The sequence below is a fragment of the Sminthopsis crassicaudata genome, chromosome 2, assembly GCF_048593235.1.
Source record: "Sminthopsis crassicaudata isolate SCR6 chromosome 2, ASM4859323v1, whole genome shotgun sequence".
NCBI classification, from domain to species: Eukaryota; Metazoa; Chordata; class Mammalia; order Dasyuromorphia; family Dasyuridae; genus Sminthopsis; species Sminthopsis crassicaudata.
Genome location: NC_133618.1, coordinates 136,234,102 through 136,255,629, shown reverse-complemented (window position 1 = coordinate 136,255,629; position 21,528 = coordinate 136,234,102). Strand labels below are relative to the sequence as shown.

At 36.6% G+C, this 21,528-nt stretch overlaps 1 protein-coding gene across 4 annotated transcripts in view; it reads right to left on the bottom strand.

Moving 5' to 3' along the window:
• The window catches only part of GPAT4 (glycerol-3-phosphate acyltransferase 4), a 38,442-nt gene that overhangs the window by 5,524 nt on the left and 11,390 nt on the right, over positions 1–21,528 (bottom strand). The window contains exons 2-10 of one of the 4 annotated variants that reach the window (XM_074287340.1): positions 14,843–15,161; positions 6,356–6,425; positions 5,891–6,188; positions 5,057–5,131; positions 4,053–4,142; positions 3,265–3,358; positions 2,494–2,609; positions 1,824–1,879; positions 1,411–1,496 (exon numbers count right to left, since the gene is read on the bottom strand). In XM_074287340.1, the coding sequence (XP_074143441.1) occupies positions 1,411–1,496; positions 1,824–1,879; positions 2,494–2,609; positions 3,265–3,358; positions 4,053–4,142; positions 5,057–5,131; positions 5,891–6,188; positions 6,356–6,410 (870 nt within the window). In that variant the 5' untranslated portion in view covers positions 6,411–6,425; positions 14,843–15,161. Of the gene's footprint in view, positions 1–1,410; positions 1,497–1,823; positions 1,880–2,493; positions 2,610–3,264; positions 3,359–4,052; positions 4,143–4,450; positions 4,599–5,056; positions 5,132–5,890; positions 6,189–6,355; positions 6,426–14,112; positions 15,162–21,528 lie in introns of those variants that run through there. The other 3 variants (XM_074287339.1, XM_074287338.1, XM_074287341.1) reach the window with 3 other exon arrangements.

Sequence of the window (21,528 nt, the reverse complement as noted above, 5' to 3'; positions counted from 1 at the left end):
AAGTTTGGGGCTGTTTATCTATTTAGGGGTTTAGTTAAGAGCTAGATTAGATGATTTCTTGAGAACCCTTTCTGCTTCAAGTAAAGTCCTTAGACCACAAAAACAATGATAACAAACCACTATTCTTAGGGACTGGATTTAGATTTGTTATCCTATGGGTTTTCACCTATCTTCCTTTTAAAGTTCTAGCTGTGGTAACAGTACCACCCATTGAAGAGGGTCTATCTTTCTATATTTTAGTTGGATAGCATACTATATTCAATTTAGTTGAGTAATAATCTGGGGGAGGAAGAGAGCGGGGATATAAGCTATTTTGCATGAACAAAATTAATGCAATAGGAAAAGTATATTAAAAGTTTAGGAAAACTTTATTAAAGTCTTTGATAAGGGTCTGAAATCCAATATGTGGATAACTGACAAAAATATATAGGAACAAAAGCCATTTCTCAATAGTTAAGTGGTTAAAGGATTTAAACAAATTTCAAACAAGTATAAACTATTAATAATCACATGTTCCAAAACACTATTAAGAATTGCAAAGCAAAGCAATCTTGTAGTTCTGCTTCATATATCCAACACATTTGCAAAGATGACAAAAGATGATAACAGGTAATATTGGAGTGGTGATGGAAAGATGTGGAACTGTCCACTGGTCTATTTTGAATATTTGGTCTATTTGGAATTATGCAAATAAAGTTACTAAAATGTCTATATCCTTTGCAAAGTCCAGGGATGCCACTACTAGGCATATACTTCAAAAAGTTCAAAAGTAAAGAAGCTAAAACATTTATAGTAGCATTATTATTATTATTATTTTTTGTGATGGCAAAGAACTGGAAACAAAATAGATGAACATTAACTGGACAATAACTAAAAAAAAATATTGTGCTAAAAGAAATAACCAATGTGATAACAATGGAAAAATACAGAAAAATATATATGATTAAAAAATGAAGTAAGCAGAACTAGGAAAACAATATATATAACGAACAACTACAACAATGTTAATGGAACGATACAACAATAACAAAAAAATGAAAATGGAATATTGAGGAACTATGATGACCAAACTTGGCACCAGGGAAGATCTATGAAAAGATCCATTCCTCTCTGAAAGAGATTTGTCTGGAAGACACAGATGAAAATTTACTAAAGCTAAATGGTTTACCATTTTCCTCAGATCTGGGGAAGGAAAAATTATACAGCTTAGGGTTGAGGAACTTTATTCTGTCTACACTATGGATAATTAAGCATTCTCTTTCTCTAATACTCTAATCACAGAGTCCAGCCCAATCTAAGAGCCACTCTACTGGAAAATGATCAATCCAGTTATTAGTTACCCTTGCTCCTTAACTTCAATTCCTACTATGTACCAGCCTTGGAGGTAAATCATAAGTGACAGGATTCTACCTTGATAGCAACAGGATAAACCGTGGCTCCAATTTCAAAACTGCCTTTCTTGAACATCATCACTGATGTGTTATTGATGCAGGTTCCTGAAAAATAAAGGGAAAAATACTATTTCCTTTCTTCTTAATATCACATGTCTAAATTATACTCTAGATATCATAGGTCCAGAAGAAACAAACAATTAGAAGAACTATTTTTCTGGAAAAGCTTTACCTCCTGATCTTCTTTAAAGAGCTTTTAGTTAGGAGTTAGGAAAAATTCTGAAAATAAATCTTACAATACTCTTACTAACTTTTCAGTTGATAGATTAAAAGCAAATACGTGGGTGCTACCCTCCTACACTCTTTTCATAAAATGACCTGATCATACTTTCTTCCCTTCTCCTTTATTTTTTTGACCTTATATTAACTTACCTTCTGGGAAAATGAGAATAGGTAGCTTGCTCTTATCCTGGACATGTTCAGTCAGTCTTTAAATAAAAGAAAAAAAGAAAACTAAGTTTAGGAAAGAAAATCTCTAATCTCAATATTAAAATGCATGCATTCAGGACCTATATGTATTTGATACAGTGTTAGATGATATAATAAACATATGGTTCCCAAGACAGACAACATTGACAAGGGCAAGAAAGATGTAAACTTCTCAATTTATATGCCGTACAAACAATTTTTTGCAAACTAAAGAGTAACTCTAAATAAAATGGTTAATGAGCACAGTACGTACATAGTACATATAAATACATATTTGTTGGTTAATAAATTGATGTTATAAGAATCAATATGAAGAGATACTGAAGGAAATTTAGATAATGTAAAAATAAAAGATATCAGAAAAATATAATTTTAAAAAATCAATAATATATCACATCTATAACCTACTTGGTCCCATTATGTTTTTGATAATGGTATCAAATAGCATTTTGTAGAAAGGTATAACATTCCTCTCTGTGGGAGATAGTACCATTCATATGATTCTTTAACCAACACAGTGAGCATTTTGTACCTAATTGGTAATGATTTCTGAACTATGTTTATAATAGGGACTTTCTCCCAAGAAACTTATTAGAGTTAGAGCAATGCTTACCTTTCAGCCACCAGGTGGCGATCTTTCACTTCAGACCGTTCAAACCACACGTGAGGGCAGGCCTTCACCATAGCTCTCTGAATCACACCCATCAGTCCCCCATGAATTTGGCCCACCTAATCTCAAACCAAGGAAGATTTATTAGTGAAAATGTCCTCACACAAATGCTGGAATCCCAGGATGTTTTTTTTTTAATACTAAGAAAATCCTAATTCTGAAGATCAGTGGCCCAACCACTCACCCTCTTTACATTTTATTCCACATCAGGTTTGTCCTTGCCCCATGAGCATTAAATGTCTTCCTTTAATCAGTGGCACCAGTCTAGGATAGGTATGAACAGCTAAATCCCACAGAAGTAGAAGGATGTGTATCTTGAGTGACCCCACCCACCCACCCTGAAGCGTAGAATCCCATCTGCCCTTGAATCCCTTTCAAATATCCCATGCCCTTCACCCCTTTCCATGATCTACCTGGAGGTATGAAGTGAAACCTCTAACCACACCCTCAGCAACCTGGGGCAGTTTCTGCTCAGAATGTCACCAACAAGGTTGCAAAGTGGTCGCTAAAGCCCTAGGGACAAAGAAAGCATCTTGGAAGGAGGTCATCCAAACTGGCATGTGGGTATATGTGTGCATGTGCTTTTGAAAAGACACTCTGAAAACTACCTTAGGTTCTAGCATTTCCCCAGTCTTGGCCTACATATACAAAGTTAATTACGCCATAAAAAAAAAAAAAAAAAAAAAAAAAAGCAATGGAGAGAGGAACTCTTACCATGGCATAGTAGCCATCACTGGCCAGAATGATAACATCGATGGGAGAAGTATGATTGGCTACACAAATGCCACCATTCCTGGGTCGGTTTTCCCTGGTTTGAAATATATAAAATAGCACTCTCTTAATAAACACTTGATCCTGGACACTTTTCATTCTACTTTGAGAATTCCTGTCTTAAGGTTTTGCAAGTGTAAATATTGAAAATTATCTATGCATGTTTTGGAAAATAAAGCTTTAAAAGAATAAAAAGAATTCCCATCTCATTTCCCCTGATACTTGAGGGCTTGAACTGTGCCCTCAGGAAAATTTCTTCCTTCAAAAGGCAGCTCAAATACCACATAAAGCCTTTCCTGATCCTTTCAACAGCAACCTCCTTCTCAAACTGCTATTAATTACTTTGTCTATTTGGATAATTTTCTTTATATTTATTCTGTCTGTGTTCATAAATATCCTGGTTGTTTCCAATTTTTATGTAAACTTTCTAACAAGCAATTATTTCAGTCTAGCACAGAGCAAGTGCTTCATAAATAAATACATATCTTGCTCATCTGCAGCCCCACACACTCATTACAGAGATACAATGGGAACTTTATAATAGTTTGTTCAACTAGATTGAAATGATGAGCTCAATGCTAATCCCCTCAATCAAAGCTATAGTAACTCTAGCTAAAAGGCTGAGAAAAACGTCCTTTATATTAGGCACTAAGAAATGGTACTTTTTGTTAGGACTGTTACTTATGTTTCTAATCACTACTCTAGTTTCATCCCTAAATTCTGTATCTCACCTGTCATGGTAAGTAATGATGGCTGTTAGGGCACGGACGCAGATCCGATAACACATCAAGTGTACGTGCTTACTCATGAATTCCTTAAACCTGCAGCAACCAAGACAAAGGCATATATTAAAAGGGAGTAGGAAAGTTAATGACTTCAACTATTCTACTACTTACTAGCCTTTATATCTGCAAAGTGGTTTTAAAATATATATTTATACACATGTTATATATGTATATATAATACATATTATATACACATGGCTTTTTATTAGTTATTCCTAAAAACCCCATGAAAGTCTTAGTATTATTGTATTAGTATTTCCGTTTTACACATGGGAAAACTGAGGCACAGAAAGAGAAGACGTGACTTAAAGTCACATAGCAAGTTAATGTGTATTAAAACTCACAGCCCCAGAGTTTGCAGTCTCGGTGAACCATGCTGTCTCCTAGATCCTCTTCCTCCCCAATCAATCCCTGCCCCACAGAGTCACATGTTTGCCAGAGGAGACTCTCCAAAGCAGGGCAAGAACCAGAGAGTCAAAGCCTCTCACCAGCCTGGCCAGAAGAAAAAGAGGTCTGCTAGCCCTGGGACTTCCCAGAACTCGGAACTTTCCCAAAAATAGCCCCACTTTCCTTCAGATTAAACTCCTTTACTGTCTACAATCTATCACTAGAGGAGACAATCAAAACTGAAGGCTTTAGGTAAAACCACCTAATGTCTACCTCATTTCACATTCTGCATTTCTTATATACCTACATTTCTTCTGCCTCTAGAATAGCATGGGTATGGAGTCCATTTCATATGGGAAAATTAAAAACACTATACAGATCTGGGCACATGAGTTAAGAAGAAAATATTTTAATTAATATTAATCTTTAACTTATCAGCGCCTTCCAGGAAGTCTCTAGAGACTTGGGATTTGTCGAAAGAAATGGCCTTAAATGTCAGTAGCTGTACTGCCTGACCCAGGGCCCCCAATCCTTTTATATACAGACATCAGAAATCTGCTCACCTTCCATTTGGCAAATATCCCACCATGGTTGTGCCCACCACCAAAAGGCTGACCCCCGTGAAGGCAAGAGCTATCCTGTAAGAGGAAAACAGATTAAAGGATGGCAAACCAGTCTGGCAGCACCTGGAAATGATGAATTTGGTACACGGGAATAATACTGAATTTCATAAAAGCCACCACAAAGATCTGATCACCCAAAGCCTGAAATAAAGAATTTCAACTATTTGTTAGGGTCAGACAATATCTAGGCACTAGGTCCATGTATTATGGATTCAGATCTCAGGGGACATTAACTCCAGGGACAAAATTATCCAATTCTCCCTCCCTCAGGGTATTTGACTGATCCCTCTGGCTTTAAAGACAAGCAGGAAAAAAAATTCTATCATCTGCTCAACAATGGAAACCAGAGCTTAGGGATTACTCTCTGGTCTCAAGATCTAGTCAGGAAAATACATAGTACAAATGACATTTTTTTTTTTTTTTAATGCCTACACTAAGAGACGTAAGTTGCAAGGAAAAAGCAAAGAAAATTATGACCAGGGAAAGGTGGCATGAAGAACACAATGTCTCCCACTGTTTATGCCACCCAAACAAGCAGTTTAGCTATAAATAATTCAATCATCTCAGAAAAGATGATGGAATGCAAGAATTCTAAGAGAGTTTAGGGATAGTCAATCAGTTCTTCTAAGTAACAAATGAATTCTTAAGAACTACTAACTAGTCTAGAACAAACATTAACTCTCTCCCCTTCTTGAAAAAAGGCAGTCATTTGTCATATTTACACATTGGTAGTGGGCAGATAAGCTTTTTTCCTCTATCAGTTCCTGCCCTCACCTGAGTGGCAGAAGGAAGCAATAGCGAATCAGCACCCCTAACCCCCACAAGATAGTGAGTCGAAGGCTGATATATTGGAAGTTATAATTGGTTCTGCTCAGCAGGTTCCAGGACTCCAACTCCTCCGCTGAGAACCTCTTTGTTACTTCATCATCCATAATGGTTTCCATTCCTTTTCGGCAGAAGTAGAAAATGTCAGAAAGTTCAAATTCTGGAGTGTCCAAGGTCTTATTGCTCCCACTTTTACGTATCTCTTTGATCTCTTCTTCTAGTGAAGTGGGATCTTTTGCAATTATTCCTGAAACAAAGAGACCCTTCCTGTCAAGCAGCATACTAGGATAAAATAAAATGAAAGAACTCACAATGTCCAATGGGGGTAAGAAGTGTGAAGTTAAAAGCTGTAAGTTCAAGGGGACCTATTAGGGTAAGTTCAAGTACTTTTAAGAGCCCTCAGGTAGTTCTTACCATTGGTGTACGGCTTGTAAAGTTGATGGTTCTTCTCCTTGGCTCCTCTCTCCATTCTTAGAGTGGCCCACTGGAAGAAAGCATCAAAGGAGGAAAGAAAGACACTCATTCTCCTCTATTAAAATATACATGTAAGTTCTGCTCCAAAGTGCCCTGAAGTTAGATGGCAATCAAGGCATAGCCTAAGAGAAGACCCATAGCATCCATCCAAATAGCTTTCCTTAAATGACAAATTGAAATCCTAAAAAGATAATGGACTATAAAAAAAATTGATGTGGATGGGGGGAGGGTAGTTTAATAAGTAATACTTTAAATAAATTGCTTCTATCCTACTTAGAACTTTGTATGAGACCAAGGATTTTCTATCACATAAATGCCAAATACATTTTAAAACAAAAACCACCTCTCAGTTCTAAGCTTTTTTTTTTGTCTTACCTTTCTTACCTCAAGTTCCTGATCAACCTATCCACTTTCTTAGTAACTTTTATTCAGTACAGCCCAGGAGCTAAATTTATATCTACAATTCTTGCTTAGTGACAAAAGTAAAAAAATCCAGCAGGGAGGCATCAGAAAGATATTGGTGACCTGGTCTGGTCATGGCTCTCCACTATCCCAAGGAATTGATTGTATTAACTCCAATTAGACATGATTTCATCTTAATTATAGATGGAATAAATGAGAACAATTAAGAATTATTAGCTTGCCTTCCTATCTTAATATCCTTTTAACTTGCCTTCCTATCTTAATATCCTTTTAAAGGAAATATAAAAGTTATATCACAAGGAGACAACTATAAGCTTTCAGTAAGACTCTTCCCCTTCTTTCTTTGAAGAAATTAGTAAGCCATTAGAAAATTTAAAACAAACATGCATCTCTTTGGAGACAATCAAAGAGGTAAATAGAGAATAACCCCCTCCTTCCAGCATAGTATCTCACTTGTACGCAGGTTAGAAAAGGAATCTATGGCACAACATAGTTTGCATGACCAGATATATACTAGAGGGTTTACCAACAAAATATTAGTTATTAGCAGGATACTTTAGTCAAGCCATATAGCCTGATTTGATCTGACAGAAGATAATACATTAATCTGAACCGAACAATCTAAATAGACAAAATCAAAAGAAGGACAACAGACTGATCTGAATGATCTCACCTTGTCCAGGTGAAATCCTTTAAATTAGGTTGCCTAGAGATACTGGGGACTTTATAAGAGGCAAACAATTATGAAATGATGAAAATTTTAACTCACTTTGCTTTCAGTATCTGATATGTCTTCAGGGACTTCTTTTAGCTTAAGAAATCTTACCAAAGAAAGAAAAATTTAAATAATTTCTCTAAAGTAAAAGTCTGAAATTAAAGGAAAATCTATTATATGCGCAAGATATAAGACACATTCACCACTGCAGTTTGATTCCTTATTTTTCTTTTCAGCTAAGAAATTGCCCTTCTAAAAAGATTTCAGATGATAAATTAAATCAGACAGATCCATGTCTATGTAGAAAATTCAAATACTTCTACTGGTCTAAAATGGGCAGGAAATAAAAGCTTTCAATAAAGCTTGCTTCAATTTTACAAAACAGAACAGCATAGTGTTTTATTTTTAAAAATAGAAAAAGCATCTCAACAACCTACAACAAATTCCCATAACTGAATTCAGCAACAAGTCAGTCATTTTCTATGACTTTTTTCCCCAATCCTGGGAAACAGCAAAAGTCTTATCTGTGAATTTAAATCTACTGTGAATGCATAGGGACATATAAATATAACAAATGCCTGTGAACATACCCAAAAGAAAGTTAAAGGCAGAGCTACAATAATCCAACTTGCTAGAGATTGAAAAAGGTTCATTTTTTAAAAATTGTTCAGCAAGTAGAGGCAGTATGATACAACACATAGAATATCAGATTTGGAAGTAAGGAAGGTCTGGATTCAAATATTTCCTCAAAAAAATATTAGGGGGAGGGGAGGGAGAAGGAATTTACTAGTGGTATAATCTCAAACAAGTTAATAACACTTCTCAGCATAAGTTTTATTTATAATAGCCTTTAAAGGATTACTATGAAAATCAAGTAAGAAAATATATGTAAAAAAATTTACAAACATTAAATAGGTATAATATGATATTAGCTTGCTAATTTCCATATTATCTATATCCAAAGAAAGAAAAAAAAAATTGTATCTGAATATAGATTAAGGTTTTTTTTTTTAACTTTTATTTTTCTTGAGGTCTGGGTGTTTTGTTTTGTTTTTTTTGCGGGGGTAGGGGAGAAACTATGTTTTCTTTTACTTTTATGAAAATGTTTTGCATAATTTCATGAGTCTCATGGTGAGGGGGAGAGGAGGATGGAAGGAAGAAAATTTAGAACACAAGAGTTTTAGAAACATGTTAAAAAATTATTTTACATGCAAAGTTTCTTTTCGGACCTAAGAGGTCTTGCGACCCTAATATCCAGAAGTTTGGACACTTAAGAATTATTTAGGAGCTTTGACCCAAAATCCCCAAGGCCTGAAATCTAATATTAAACAAGACTTCGTAGTCATATGTCAAAGAAAAGTCATCATAAACCAGGATCCTTTTTCAAAGAATGATCATCTTTGCTGCTCCAAATTGGGAAAAAAAAAAATTTTCCCCAGTTTATTTAACAGCATAACTTTACTCTCTGCTTCCTTCAACAAGAGATGAGCATATTTTAAGAATATTCATGATAATGACATTTTTATTGATATAGGCAACTATCACTCTCTTCAATGCAGATAACATAGATCTTAGGAATTACCTACTAAGCAAATTGGAGCTTTAGTTATCTAAGAAATCAAAAAAAGTATGTCAAACGACCCAAACTTTAGATTCCAAAGCTAGTTCTGTATCTACACAGCTTTTTCTGGCCCTCTAATACACACACACACACTCACTCACACACTCACATACACACTCACACTCACACACTCACCTCTCTCTTGGCTAAACCCACACAATGGCCATCCCAAAATGCAAGCCTATAGAAATTCATATGCTGCAAAAACTTTCCTAGGCCTATAAAGAAGTAATTTTTGCTATAGTAACTCTCTCTTCACTTTAAAAGTATTACAAAATACTTAATGTTATTTCATTTGATTTTCAAATGAGACTAATTATCTTCCTGAAATCCCCCTGGGCAAGCAACAATCAAAAACGAAACATAAGTGAAAAGAACTTTTCAAGAAATTCAGATTTTTTTTTTAGACAAGGTATCTTAAGAAATTGACAAGGACTACAGAAAATGAGAAGGCATGAATGAGTTCCTATCAGGGTAAGGAGTACACATAATGAAAATACTATATAATATTATTACATATTATATATCATTACTTATTGGTATTTCTTATTTGTAATAGTCCTTATACCTTTAAAGGATTACTATGAAAATCAAATGAGAAAATATATGTAAAGAGATTTACATACAACTCTATATAATAAATACCATTATTAGGTAATAATTTGAATGAATAATGAAGTGTTACCTTAACTGCTTTAGAGCTCCCCTCCTAGAAATCTAAGTTAGATAAACTTATAAGAAAAAGTACCTGTCCTTTTATCTTCCTCCAGTTCCTACCACCCTTCCTCCCAATACAGCAGTAGGTAAGAGTTAAATTAAATCTTAATTACTTTTTCATAACAAGAGGCAATATTGCTTTAGAGCTCTGTTTCTTAAGCTGTCAGTCACAACCACATATTGAGTCTCATAACAATGTGGAGGATCACAAAATTATTTGTTTGATGTTTGATTTGTATACCTACTTTATATACCTATATACTTGGGGTAATGTAAAAATTTCTCAGGGAAAAAAAGTGGTCTTAAGTACAAAAAGTTTTAAAAGCCCTGATTTATTTTAAAGTACCGAAAGATGTGATTGACTTAATCAATAACACCTGGCCCAAACCAGGTAGTATTTTCCTGTGTTCACTTAGAAAAAGCTGCCTCCATTTCCTCTATCAAAGTGCTACTCCTAAAGCATAGGATGACCACAATATTCCTCTGTTCAATAATAAAAACTCTTCTATAAGCTCTAATAAAAACTCTTCTATCAGCCAAAAATGCCATTCATCCCATTTTCTAATGGCCTTCACAATATTCACCAGTATCTGGAATGTACATCTACCTTAATCTACAAATCTCCCCTAGTTTACTTCAAAGTTCAACTTCATGTCTCTCCAACAAAATTTTTATATACTTTGCTATGTATCTAATATATATAAAGCTCCCTATAGCTATTGTTTCTTTTTTGTCATTATCTGACACCTACCTAGGCACAATAAAATTGAAAACTATCTTGACATGTATTTAGAAAATAAAACACTATTGAAAAGTTTTTAAAAAGCTATTGGGATGATCTACAAAGTCTCTGAGTCCTTTTGCCTCCAATGATGGCTTATAGATATACAATGATCTGTTTCTAAATAGCTTTTCCTCACAACTTTTTGTTTAGGCTTAGTCCAACTACTATTATCCCTAATTCCCAGATGAGAAAACCAAAGATCTGAGACTAAGCCCAGCATAAGACAACACTAGTAATCCTAAAAACAAGGATTCAAAGATAAGTCTTCCTGACTATATAGTTCTTTATCTATACACATCTCTACCAAAGTGGTCCATGAACTAAAAAGCTAAACATGCCAGTTACAAAAGTCCATAGGTTAGGATCTCTGCACAAGGGGGGAGAGGTTGCAGAAAATCCAGCAGGGATTTGTAATATGTTCAAGTTTTACAAAGACTGAGAAAATTGAAAAAAATTACACAAGTTAATTATACAAAACATGTTAATATAAAAGATGTCAAAAATGAACTACATTGTGCATTAAGTAGTCTTATGGTGTTTATGGTGGTCAGACATGTGCTTTGGAAAAATCATTAGTGGCTGAATGCAGATTAGATGAGAGTGGGGAGAGACTCTGGAGACATGCTGACCCAACAAGCAGGCTACTGCAACAGACCAGGCATGAGGTCTACACCAGAGTGTACTAAGAGTGTTACAGGAGAAAAAAAGGTATATACAAGAGACTGACTGCTGGTTGGGAGCCTGAAGAACTGGGAGAATAATACTGTCCTCAGTAGTGATAAGGTAAGTTAAGAACTTAACTTCAGGAAAAAGAAAACAAATTTCAATCATATGAACCTAATATAAAACATTTCATCTTTTTATTATGCCCATGCATGGCAAACAAATGCCTTCTATTTAAATTTACTTCCAATTGGGTGTCTGCAACCTTTTTAATGTGATCTTTTTTCTTCACCACTCAACAAGCTGTACGACCCAAGGCAACTCACTTCCTCCAATCTTCATTGTCTTCATACACGAGAAAATGGAGTTGTTTGGAGGATCAAATGAGAGAGAACGTACAAAATCACTTTGAAAAAATACTACCACAAAAAATGGAGGGCACTATTGTGAATGCTATTCTCAAATTAATAGTGTCTTGAGAGCCACAGGAAAGAGTCCTTAACAAAAAATTCAGAAATCATTATCACTGACAAAATTCCCAAACCTCTGGTTAGGGCATGCAGTTAAGGATGGTGCAGTGGATAACATACCGAGAGTGTGGAAAACTGGAGCTCAAATCCAGCCACAGATAGTAACTGTGTGACCCTAGGCATATCATTGTAACCTCTACCTCAAGGTCCTAGTCTGTAAAATTGGAGATGAAAATAGGACCTTACTGGTTATTTAAAGGATCAACATCATGAGTTTAATTACCATCTCTATGCAGAAGAATTCTCAAATCTACCTTGCCCAACTTCCTAATTAATTTCTAATCTCACATCTTCATAAAGTCCAGATTTTTAGAAACCTCAAATTGGTTATCTAGGAGACATCTTAAAACTCAATATGCCCCCAAAACATCATCATCTTCCCCCAAATCCTCCTCTCTTACTACTTCCCTTATCACTACCAAGGACAGTATTATTCTCCCAGTTCTTCAGGCTCCCAGCCAGGAGTCAGTCTCTTGTATACACCCTTTTTTCTCCTATAACACTTTCAGTACATTCTGGTATAGACTTCATGCCTGTACTATTGCAAAAGCCTGCTTGTGGGTCAGTGTGCCTCCAAAGTTTCTCCCCACTCTCATCTAATCTCCATTCAGCCACTAATGATTTTTCCAAAGCACATGTCTGACCACCATAAACTCCAGAAGTTCCCTAATGTCTACAGGATCAAATACAAAATACTATTTGGCATTAAATGCCCTTCTTATAACCTCATACTCTCCTACTTTTCCAGTTTTCTTAAATATTATTCTCCAACACCTAGTTTTTGGTCCAGGGACACTGGTCTAAGGGCTGTTTCATGAATAAGACATTCAAATCCCTTGACTCCCAGAATTTTCTCTGGTTGTCCCCTACCTGTAATGCAATGCTCTCTTCTTTTCTCCACTTCAATTACTGACTTCCTTGGCTTCAAAGTTTCAGTCTCTCCCCCAACCTCTTAATCCTAGTGCCTTCTCTGTTATTTATCCTATATATAGATTGCTTCACACATACAAACATACACACACACACACAAACTCACTCTCTCCCTTTCTCATTCTCTCTCCCTCTCACACTGCTGCCCCAATTAGATTGTAAGCTCTTTCAGGACAGAGATTGTTTTTTGCCTCTTTTTGTATCCCCAGTATTTAGCACAGTGCTTAATACATGGTAAGCACTAAGTAGTTATTGACTGCATAGCATAATTTCTGGCACATAATAGGTGCTTAAAATGCTTTCCTTCCCTCCTCTAGCTTTGACATAATAAAATTGCAAAAGTATCAACTCTTACAAAAACTATCTTCCCATTCTTGCTTTTCAATTAATAGAAAGTAGTATCACTTACAAAAGAACTTTGCAAAACCCATTTCCTTTGGCTGCAAAAGGGTTTCTCCTAGATGTCCCACAGATATTGCAAACACAGCATGGTAAAAATGAAATTAATTATCTTCCCCTCATCTAGGTCCTCTGCTAAACTTCCCTTATTTTTATTAAAGGCATTATTCTCTTACTAGTCACCCAGATTCAAACTTCAATGTTATCCTCACTACATACTCTGTTCTCATCTTTCACACCTAATCAGTTTGCTATTAAATTCTAGGGATAAAGCAAAAACAGACAAAGTCTGAACACAAAAGTATAAAGTAAGCTTATTTTCATACTGAATAATTAACAAATCAAATAATTTGCAAAAATCATAATTTTCATGTTTCTCACAAAAAATCCCAGTCACATCATGAAAATGTCAGTGTTATATAAGAAGACAATTTGGCAAATGTCTTAAGACATATGCTGAGATAGAAGAAAGACTTTATTCTCAACTGGAAGGAGGCAAAGGTCAATGGCAGCAACTATGATCTTACTTCTACTAAAGAAGCAAAGTTTAGGAAACACTTTTAAATGTCTTGCCTTTGATCTTTTACATTTAAAAACAATGAAACAATTCTTAGCTTCCTTCTCTATGGAATACACTTGATCTTGTATAATGTAATAGAGTCTACTTTATTTAGGAAGTCCCTTTATTTAGGATAAATCAAACAGTAACAAGAACCTTATATTCAATAAAAGACTCCTGAAGGCTTTCACACAACTAGCTTAAATGGAGCATTATTGTTCTACTCTGAACACCACCACTTCCTTCCCTTACAGCTTTCTCCATGTATCAGGGAAGAACAAACCAGATGTCAATAAAAGTTAGTTGTATTCCTCCCTTCACCACGTGTCAACCATTTGTAATATAGCACAACTCACCGCAAAGATTTTTAATAAAGTTTTCATGTAGAGTTTTCGGATACCAAAGGAGACGCCAAAAATGGCTGGGACAATGATGAAAACCAGAAGGAGAGTGAAGAGGACTGTCAGGGAGATGCCAAGCAAGTTGACAATCAGGCTGTTAAAGGGCAGCAGCAGGAACATGGTGGTGGATCCAGACAAGGCCAGTGCCCTTCACTCAAACAGAAACCCTGCAGGCCCTGAAACTTTCAAACTGTCCTCTCTGAGAGGAATAGTCTGTGAAAGGAACCAAGTTCCCAAAGTTTAACTAGCTCCATTCCAAAGTTCACATCCTTTTACCATCTGTGTATGGAAGGGTAAAAAAAAAACTACTAGGAATGGTCCACAAATGGTAGACTGAAGACTCCAGACCACCCAGGAAAGATCTACTTTGGATATGAATAAGAAGGGGTAAACATTAAACAAAATCATCCAAAAGTCCAGACTCAGTCCTAGGAGAGTGAGCAGAGAGATCTCTGCTTCTGCTGTCCTTACACTGATATCAGAGGTCCTCTCTCATCCAAATGCACTTGGCAGATGAATCTGTCTTGGTAATAATACACACCAAGTTGTTATGTCATTGCTAGAATGGCACCAGAAAAAGGTCAACTTTGTGCCAGAAACATTCAGCTAATTCCTGAGCAGGCTACTGGCACTTTATATAGAAGACTGTTCACGTTAAAAATGGGGAAATTAAATAATTTTTTACTTAAAATCCCTTCACAGGATGAAAAGAATGTCTTCACAAGGGTGAGTTCATGTCTGGCTCCATTCTTCCTCAAGAGAGGTTCCTGGGGCTCTCTGCTTCCAGGATCCTCCTACAGAGCTACAGTCCTTGCCAGTGGGCCACAGATCCTGGCAAAAAACTTTTCATGCTGCCTCCATAGAATGAAATTCCAGACCCTTCTGGCATTGGTCTTCACTGAATAATCTTCCTTCTAGGGCCCCCTTTCGATGACTTATGTTCTTAGTAAAAAGCTGCTCACATGCTGCCAGAGCTGGAAGAGAAAATGGAAACAAAAGTCAATCTAGCAAATCAAGAAACATCAATTTCTTTTTTTAGGCAGTTAGGGAAGTGTTCAAGTGGTCCTGAGCCAGGTTCAGTAATTCTGTATACTAAGGATCTGGCAGAGCAAAAAGGACAGAGTAGACACGAACACAGATGTTTTAAGTGATTTTCTATCTCTTAAAGCACTGGCTTTTCAATTTCAAATGTCCAAATAGAATTCATACTTTGCAAAGCTGAAATAAGAAAAAATATTATGTCTAAAAGGGCAATATATAATCACCAAGCTTGAATTAGCATTGCCCTATATTGATACAAATAACTGGTTTCTGACCTTCTATATCCTTGAAAAACAAGACTTTCATCTAGAAGAAACATGTAATTATGCTAGGGATGACTTTACAATAATTCCTAGGCAAAGAAAAGCCTGAAACAAAGCAAATTTAAGCACATTTCTGTGCCTGCATATCACAACTTACAAGAGCCCAACTTGGTGGATTCCAAGCTTCATCCCAAAAATGCTTCAGAAAATTATGTCTCAGTGAACCAAATTCAGCAAATCAAAAAGTTTTAGCCAAATCAAGTCCAAAAAAGCATTTACAACAGCACCTACACGAGGTGTGGAGGATGAATGTGTAAAGAAGTGTGAAATTGGAAGTGGTATAGAAGGAAGAACCTCCTCTTCCACAAGAAGGTTCAAACCAGTTAGGAATCAGAAAAAGATCAGATTGACTTTGGTTCTCATTCCAGGTCTACTTCCTTTTGGTTCATTTAGACCAGAGCCTTTAAAATTATAAGTCTTAACTGTCCCCCCCCCTTCAATTTGCCAAGATATTCATTTTTCTAAATATTCTTTGCTTTTATTTTCCTGAAGACAGCAAATCCTCTTCCCTCTAATTCTCCAACCCAGATTTTATGTGGAACCAGTCATGATTAATAATCTGACCAAGGACTAGGAATCTAATGTGGTCTTTCAAAAATAAGGAAAAACATCCATCATATAAATTAAATATGACTTGAATATCTTATTCTCCTGAAAACACTCTAATTAAAAAACAGCATTGGTATCAGAATGGCCATCCAAGGCAGATTCTAACAGCTCAGTTAAAGTTTTGAAAACTTGCAGATATCAGGACACTTTCCTCCTTTCTCACTTCAGCAGTCTCCTCTATCAAAAATAACTCATGTCTAAGCCGGCTATTCATTCCACTGAAAAAGTGATATTTTTCTTCAAGTAACTACCACATCCAAGATACTTATGCTCTATGATAAGACTCATTAAATTAAAGTAAGCCTATTCTATTCATCATCCTCATTTCTTATTCTTTTCAAGTTTTCAATGGATCCCAATGTGGTTTGATTTAGGGAAAAGTATAATTTCAGCAAATTCCTGACCTGGGTACAGACCTGAACAAAAGCCTGCTGCTGAACCCTTACTTCTTAGCCACCTGGAAAGCTCTGATGGATCTGACTGACAGAACTGTAGGTTTCCCTTCTGTTGGGTATTTTTGCCCTGGTTATTCATTCCTCTACAGAGTTCAGATTAGACTCTGGCTGGACCTGAGACCCTAAATGCTACTGCTTGCTTCTGATTTTTTTTGCTCAGTACATAAACATAGTTAGGGCTTACAACTGTTTACTTACTCCAGAATGCACAATTAAGAGTAAGTATCTTCCTCAGTTCTCCCCAAATCTATGATCCTGATGTGGAAACAAAACTACCTTGACTTATTTCCATACCAGGCATGAAGTGTCCCAATTCCATTGGAACCTCAATGTGCTCTTGAGTGCTATAGCCTCTTGCCCCTAGTTGGACCTAATGTTCATAGACCTGTATCTAGCCAACTTGGGCTGAAAAATGTGATTCACTGAGTTTTTTCCTTTGGATTTCCCAATCAGTATTCAGATGGTGCATTTTCTAGATTTTGTTTAGAGGAATTTAGATGGCTGGAGGGGAAAACCTGCTATACTTCTTGGTGTCTACCATCTTGGTTCTACTCCCCATTATGGTCACCTTCTAGGCTTTAAAGTGTTAACAATGATGGGGCAGCTAGGTGATACACTGGATAAAGCCCTAGAAGGAGGAGGACTCAAGTTCAAATCCAGCTTCAGACAATTAGATATGTGAGCCTGAGCAAGTCACTTATCCTTGACTGCTCTCCCCCATACCCAAAAAACCCCCAAAGAATGGCAGAAGAAATCTGAGAAGAAGGAAAGAGGAGAAAAAGCAGACTGGCATCAACAAAAATAAGGCTATGTAATGTCAATTTTTGAATTCAAGTCCTAAACACCAACTTTTTTTGGTGTTTACCACATGGTAGCCATGGTAGCTTACCATTTTCTCCAGTATAATTAGCCCAATCTTAGGATTGGATCATAGATCAAAGAAGTAGAGCTAGAAGGGATATTAGAATTGTATTCTAATTGTATTTTAGATGAGGAAAGTGAGATCCAGGAACATGAGGTGGTCATTCCTATGGGACACATAAGATATAAACATTTATATAGAGTCTATTAAGTGGCAAATTATAGTTTTCATTTTAAAGATAATTAAGCCTAAAGAGGAACTGACCTGTCCAAGTTACTATGGAGTTGATGCCAATCTCAGAATCCCAGTCAGGTTATTTGATAACTGGTCTAAGCCCAGGATGGAGAAGTGCATTCAGTTTACTAATCTGGCTGGACTGACTTACAGACTAGATAGCCATTTAGAAGCTTTCAATGCTAATTTTGCTCATAACATAATTTCTTCAAATTTTCATCCCCCACAATCTATTTTTGAAAACAATTTGATGTAAGAAAATCAAGGAGTCCATAGTAAAGAAAAACTTGAGTGTAAAGGTCAAGTTAAATGTAATGTGTTTCAGAGGAAATTGATAGGGATAATAAGACTTTATGAGTTAATACATAAAACTGTTAATGGCGGAATTAAGCACCCAGCAAAGAAAGGTTAAGACTAGAAGAGGTGCTAAGAGAAAGGACAGGGAGGCTATTAATTTCAAGCAAAAATTGAGGAAGGCAAAGCTTGGCTATAACTTGCACTGAGGGGAGCTTTAACTTAAGGCATTATCACCAGCAAGAAGTAATTCACATTTATATTAAACTTTAAAATTTTCAAAGTACTTTCTTGTTTCAGGAAATTCTATGTTGAAATGGGGAATAAAACCATATATTACTATGATCCATATATTCCAAAATAATATAAAGCAATTACAAATCCACAGCCCTAGGCATTTCATCTAATCTTGTTTTCATCAGTTTCCTCATCTGCAAAATCAATTGGAGAAGAAAATGGCAAACCACAAATGGGGTCCTATAGAGAGTTGAAGACAATTGAAACGACATGATAGTTACAAAAATCATAATTCTGTTAGCAAAATCCTCAAATAGTAGAATTGTTAGGGAGATGTAGGAACAAATTTAAAATAAGTTAGTTAATACAACACCTCATTTTATAGGCATGTATACTGAAGAAGAGATTAAGTGCTGTAACGTGCTCTCCTGGTAGTTACAATTACTAGCTTAATAACCGGTAGTGCACTCAAGAACAACCACGTGTAATCTTAAAAGCCTTTATTATACCTACTCACATAATGCCCTAACTGATGCCCTGACTTGTTGGTTCCCGAGTGAACACCTGGTCAGAAGACCCATGTGTTCACTACCAAAACCCTTACCTCTTTTGGCTATCCATCTTGGCTTGGCCACCCAGGCTGGGAAGCCAGGGTGAAGAATGCCAGGTTAAAGAGGGCGCTTGCTGACTGCAGTGGGCTTACATAGGGCCTGTGAGGTCACACACACAGCCAATCAGCGAGAGAGTCACCCATTAGGAAGCTATCTCAATATGGCCAGGATCCTGCCCAAAGGCAGTCCTAATATCCACAGAAATTACTTCAGGGCCTCAATCTCCCGATGCGCTGTGGCACCCATTTAAAGGCCCCTTACAATTCCCTTTCTCTTGTTTTGCGGGAACCGCACATCTCACCAAGCTAAACTTTTAGCACCAGCTATAGTTCACTTGATCCATGAGATGACAGAGTGTTATGCCCAAGGAGGTACAAAGCAGCAGATCAGTAAACAGAAGTATGACAATAAGAACCAGGCTCAACAGTGGCCCAAGTGTTCAACCCATTCATCAAAGTCATACTCGAGATAATATGCCAAAGAGGTTGGATGCCAATGAGGTAGGATGTCAACACTGAGGTGGGAAGTCAACAAGGTAAAACATCACAATTCTAGTTAACAAATATCAGTATGTAGGTTGTCACAATTCTAGTTACATTTATCACAGTTCTAGACCAATTCTAGTTTCTTACAATTTTCTGTTGCACTTGTCACAATCCTAGAACAATTCTAGCTTATCACAATTCTCAATTGCACTTTTCACAATTCTAGAACAATTCTAGCTTATCACAATTCTCTATTGCACTTTTCACAATTCTAGAACAATTCTAGCTCATCACAATTCTCTATTGCACTTTTCACAATCCTAGAGCAATTCTAGCTTCACAGGTGCACATAAGCAAAGTCATGTCCAATAACATTGTCTCAATAACAATGGCAGGTGGGTGTGTTGGTTTTTCACCCACTAATTTAAAAGCATAGTCCTTCAATAGAAAGCATAGGGCAAAGCCTCTCCCCAGGCCACCATATGGCAAGTAGCCACGGGAGGAGCAAGCAGGTCCATTGTCCATTTACAGTCTTTATATTGCGTATCACCCAAAACAGTCCATTTCAGCTGCAACACTGGAACTGTGTCTGGTGTCTCTGGTGTCACGGTCAGGAGGGGCATCGCTGCCATCAGCGTCTGAAGGGCTGCAGACATCTGGCTGGTCCCTCTGTTGTCTGGTCCTTCTCTTGGATCCCCAGGTTACAAATGTCTCTGGTGGGGATGAACTCTGCTGCTGGATCTGCACCTAGGAAGGAATGTCCCCGGGGCCCAACCTGGGCCTTTCCAAATGCCATCCAGGCCTTTCCACATCACAGTGGAAACAAAGTTGTTGTCAAAAAGATTAACAAAAGTCAGACAAAAGTTAGTCAGTTTGTCACTTAGCTGCACTTTCTGTGTATGCCCGAAGTGCATTGCTAAGGTAAAAGGCAAAGAATTTAAAAATGTAAAACCAAAATAACTTTAAAATGTAAAATCAAAATACTTTGAAGATGTAAAATCAAAATTTAAAAATTGTAAGCAATCACATATCCCAAAATTCCCTTCTCTTGTTTAGAAGAGAAGATCTTGGGGATAGTCTGTGCAGTAATGACTTTACTAATAGGATTATAAGATGCCAATGGAATGTGCAAAATCAAATTCAATGCAAAAACACCTAAAGGCAAAGTATTTGTAAGCCAATCCATAAACTGTCTTAAATGCATGTGAAATTTCTACAATAGAAAAATGGTTGATCACATGTCTAGCTGCTTCTCCAGATTGGAATGAGGCCATAATGTCCATTGGTCTTAAAACATCCACTCATACAGTTAATGAAAAAAGAACACTCGGCTATATCCCTGAGTTCTTTTGCCTAAAAATCAAAGTTTGAGTTTCTGATACCGAATTGTACTCCAGGAGTGTGAATCAATAAATCTGATATTACTTTTCCTCCTGGGTCAAAGATCACACACTGTCTATTTATTCTAGTGATTAAAACAGCAATTTTCCAACCCATTCTAGGCATAAACACTGTTTTATAAATACTCGTAGGGGGTTGGGAAATCAAGCCCACCTGTGGAAGTGAAAAATCCACGAGGTAAGAAAAGAGGAGTTCCAACTCTCCAAAGACTATCCTAGCAGTTTTACAAGTATAAAACTCCACTCTCTCTAACTGCAAGGTCTTGTCCCTGTAAGGTGTCTTAGAAATTAACTGAACAGTATTTTTAAAACTTTTCTGATTATACTCAATACCCCACAATTCCTTTTTGCCTTGGGGCATAAAGCCTACTCCAGTCCTTTGAAATGAAGACACAGGAGTTTTGAATGGATTAATGGGCAGTGCTGATAGTATTATCTCCCTTCCTTTTCCTACTCCCCCTTCTCCCTAGGCCCAAGAAGGTGAGGCAGAGGGAAGAAGAATTGGAAAATTCCCCAAAGGCTGATTTAAAATCAAACCTGAGCTTTGCACATAAAAAGAACTAAACTTCTTCTCAATGAAAGAGTAATCAATAAATTCCTTAAAACAACAATGCACTTTAGTCCATGTGGTTCGTTTATTTCCTTCCTTAGTTTCAGCCACTGGTTTGAACTCTTCCTGTTCTATCTGTAGTAACCTAGCTTTTTCTTCTTTCTCTATCTCCATCTGTAGTTTAACCTGCAATTCCAGCAACTCTTGCTGTGGCATTTTATACTCTATACTGTCATATATACGCATTAGCTCTAGGTTGCTCCCTCTCCG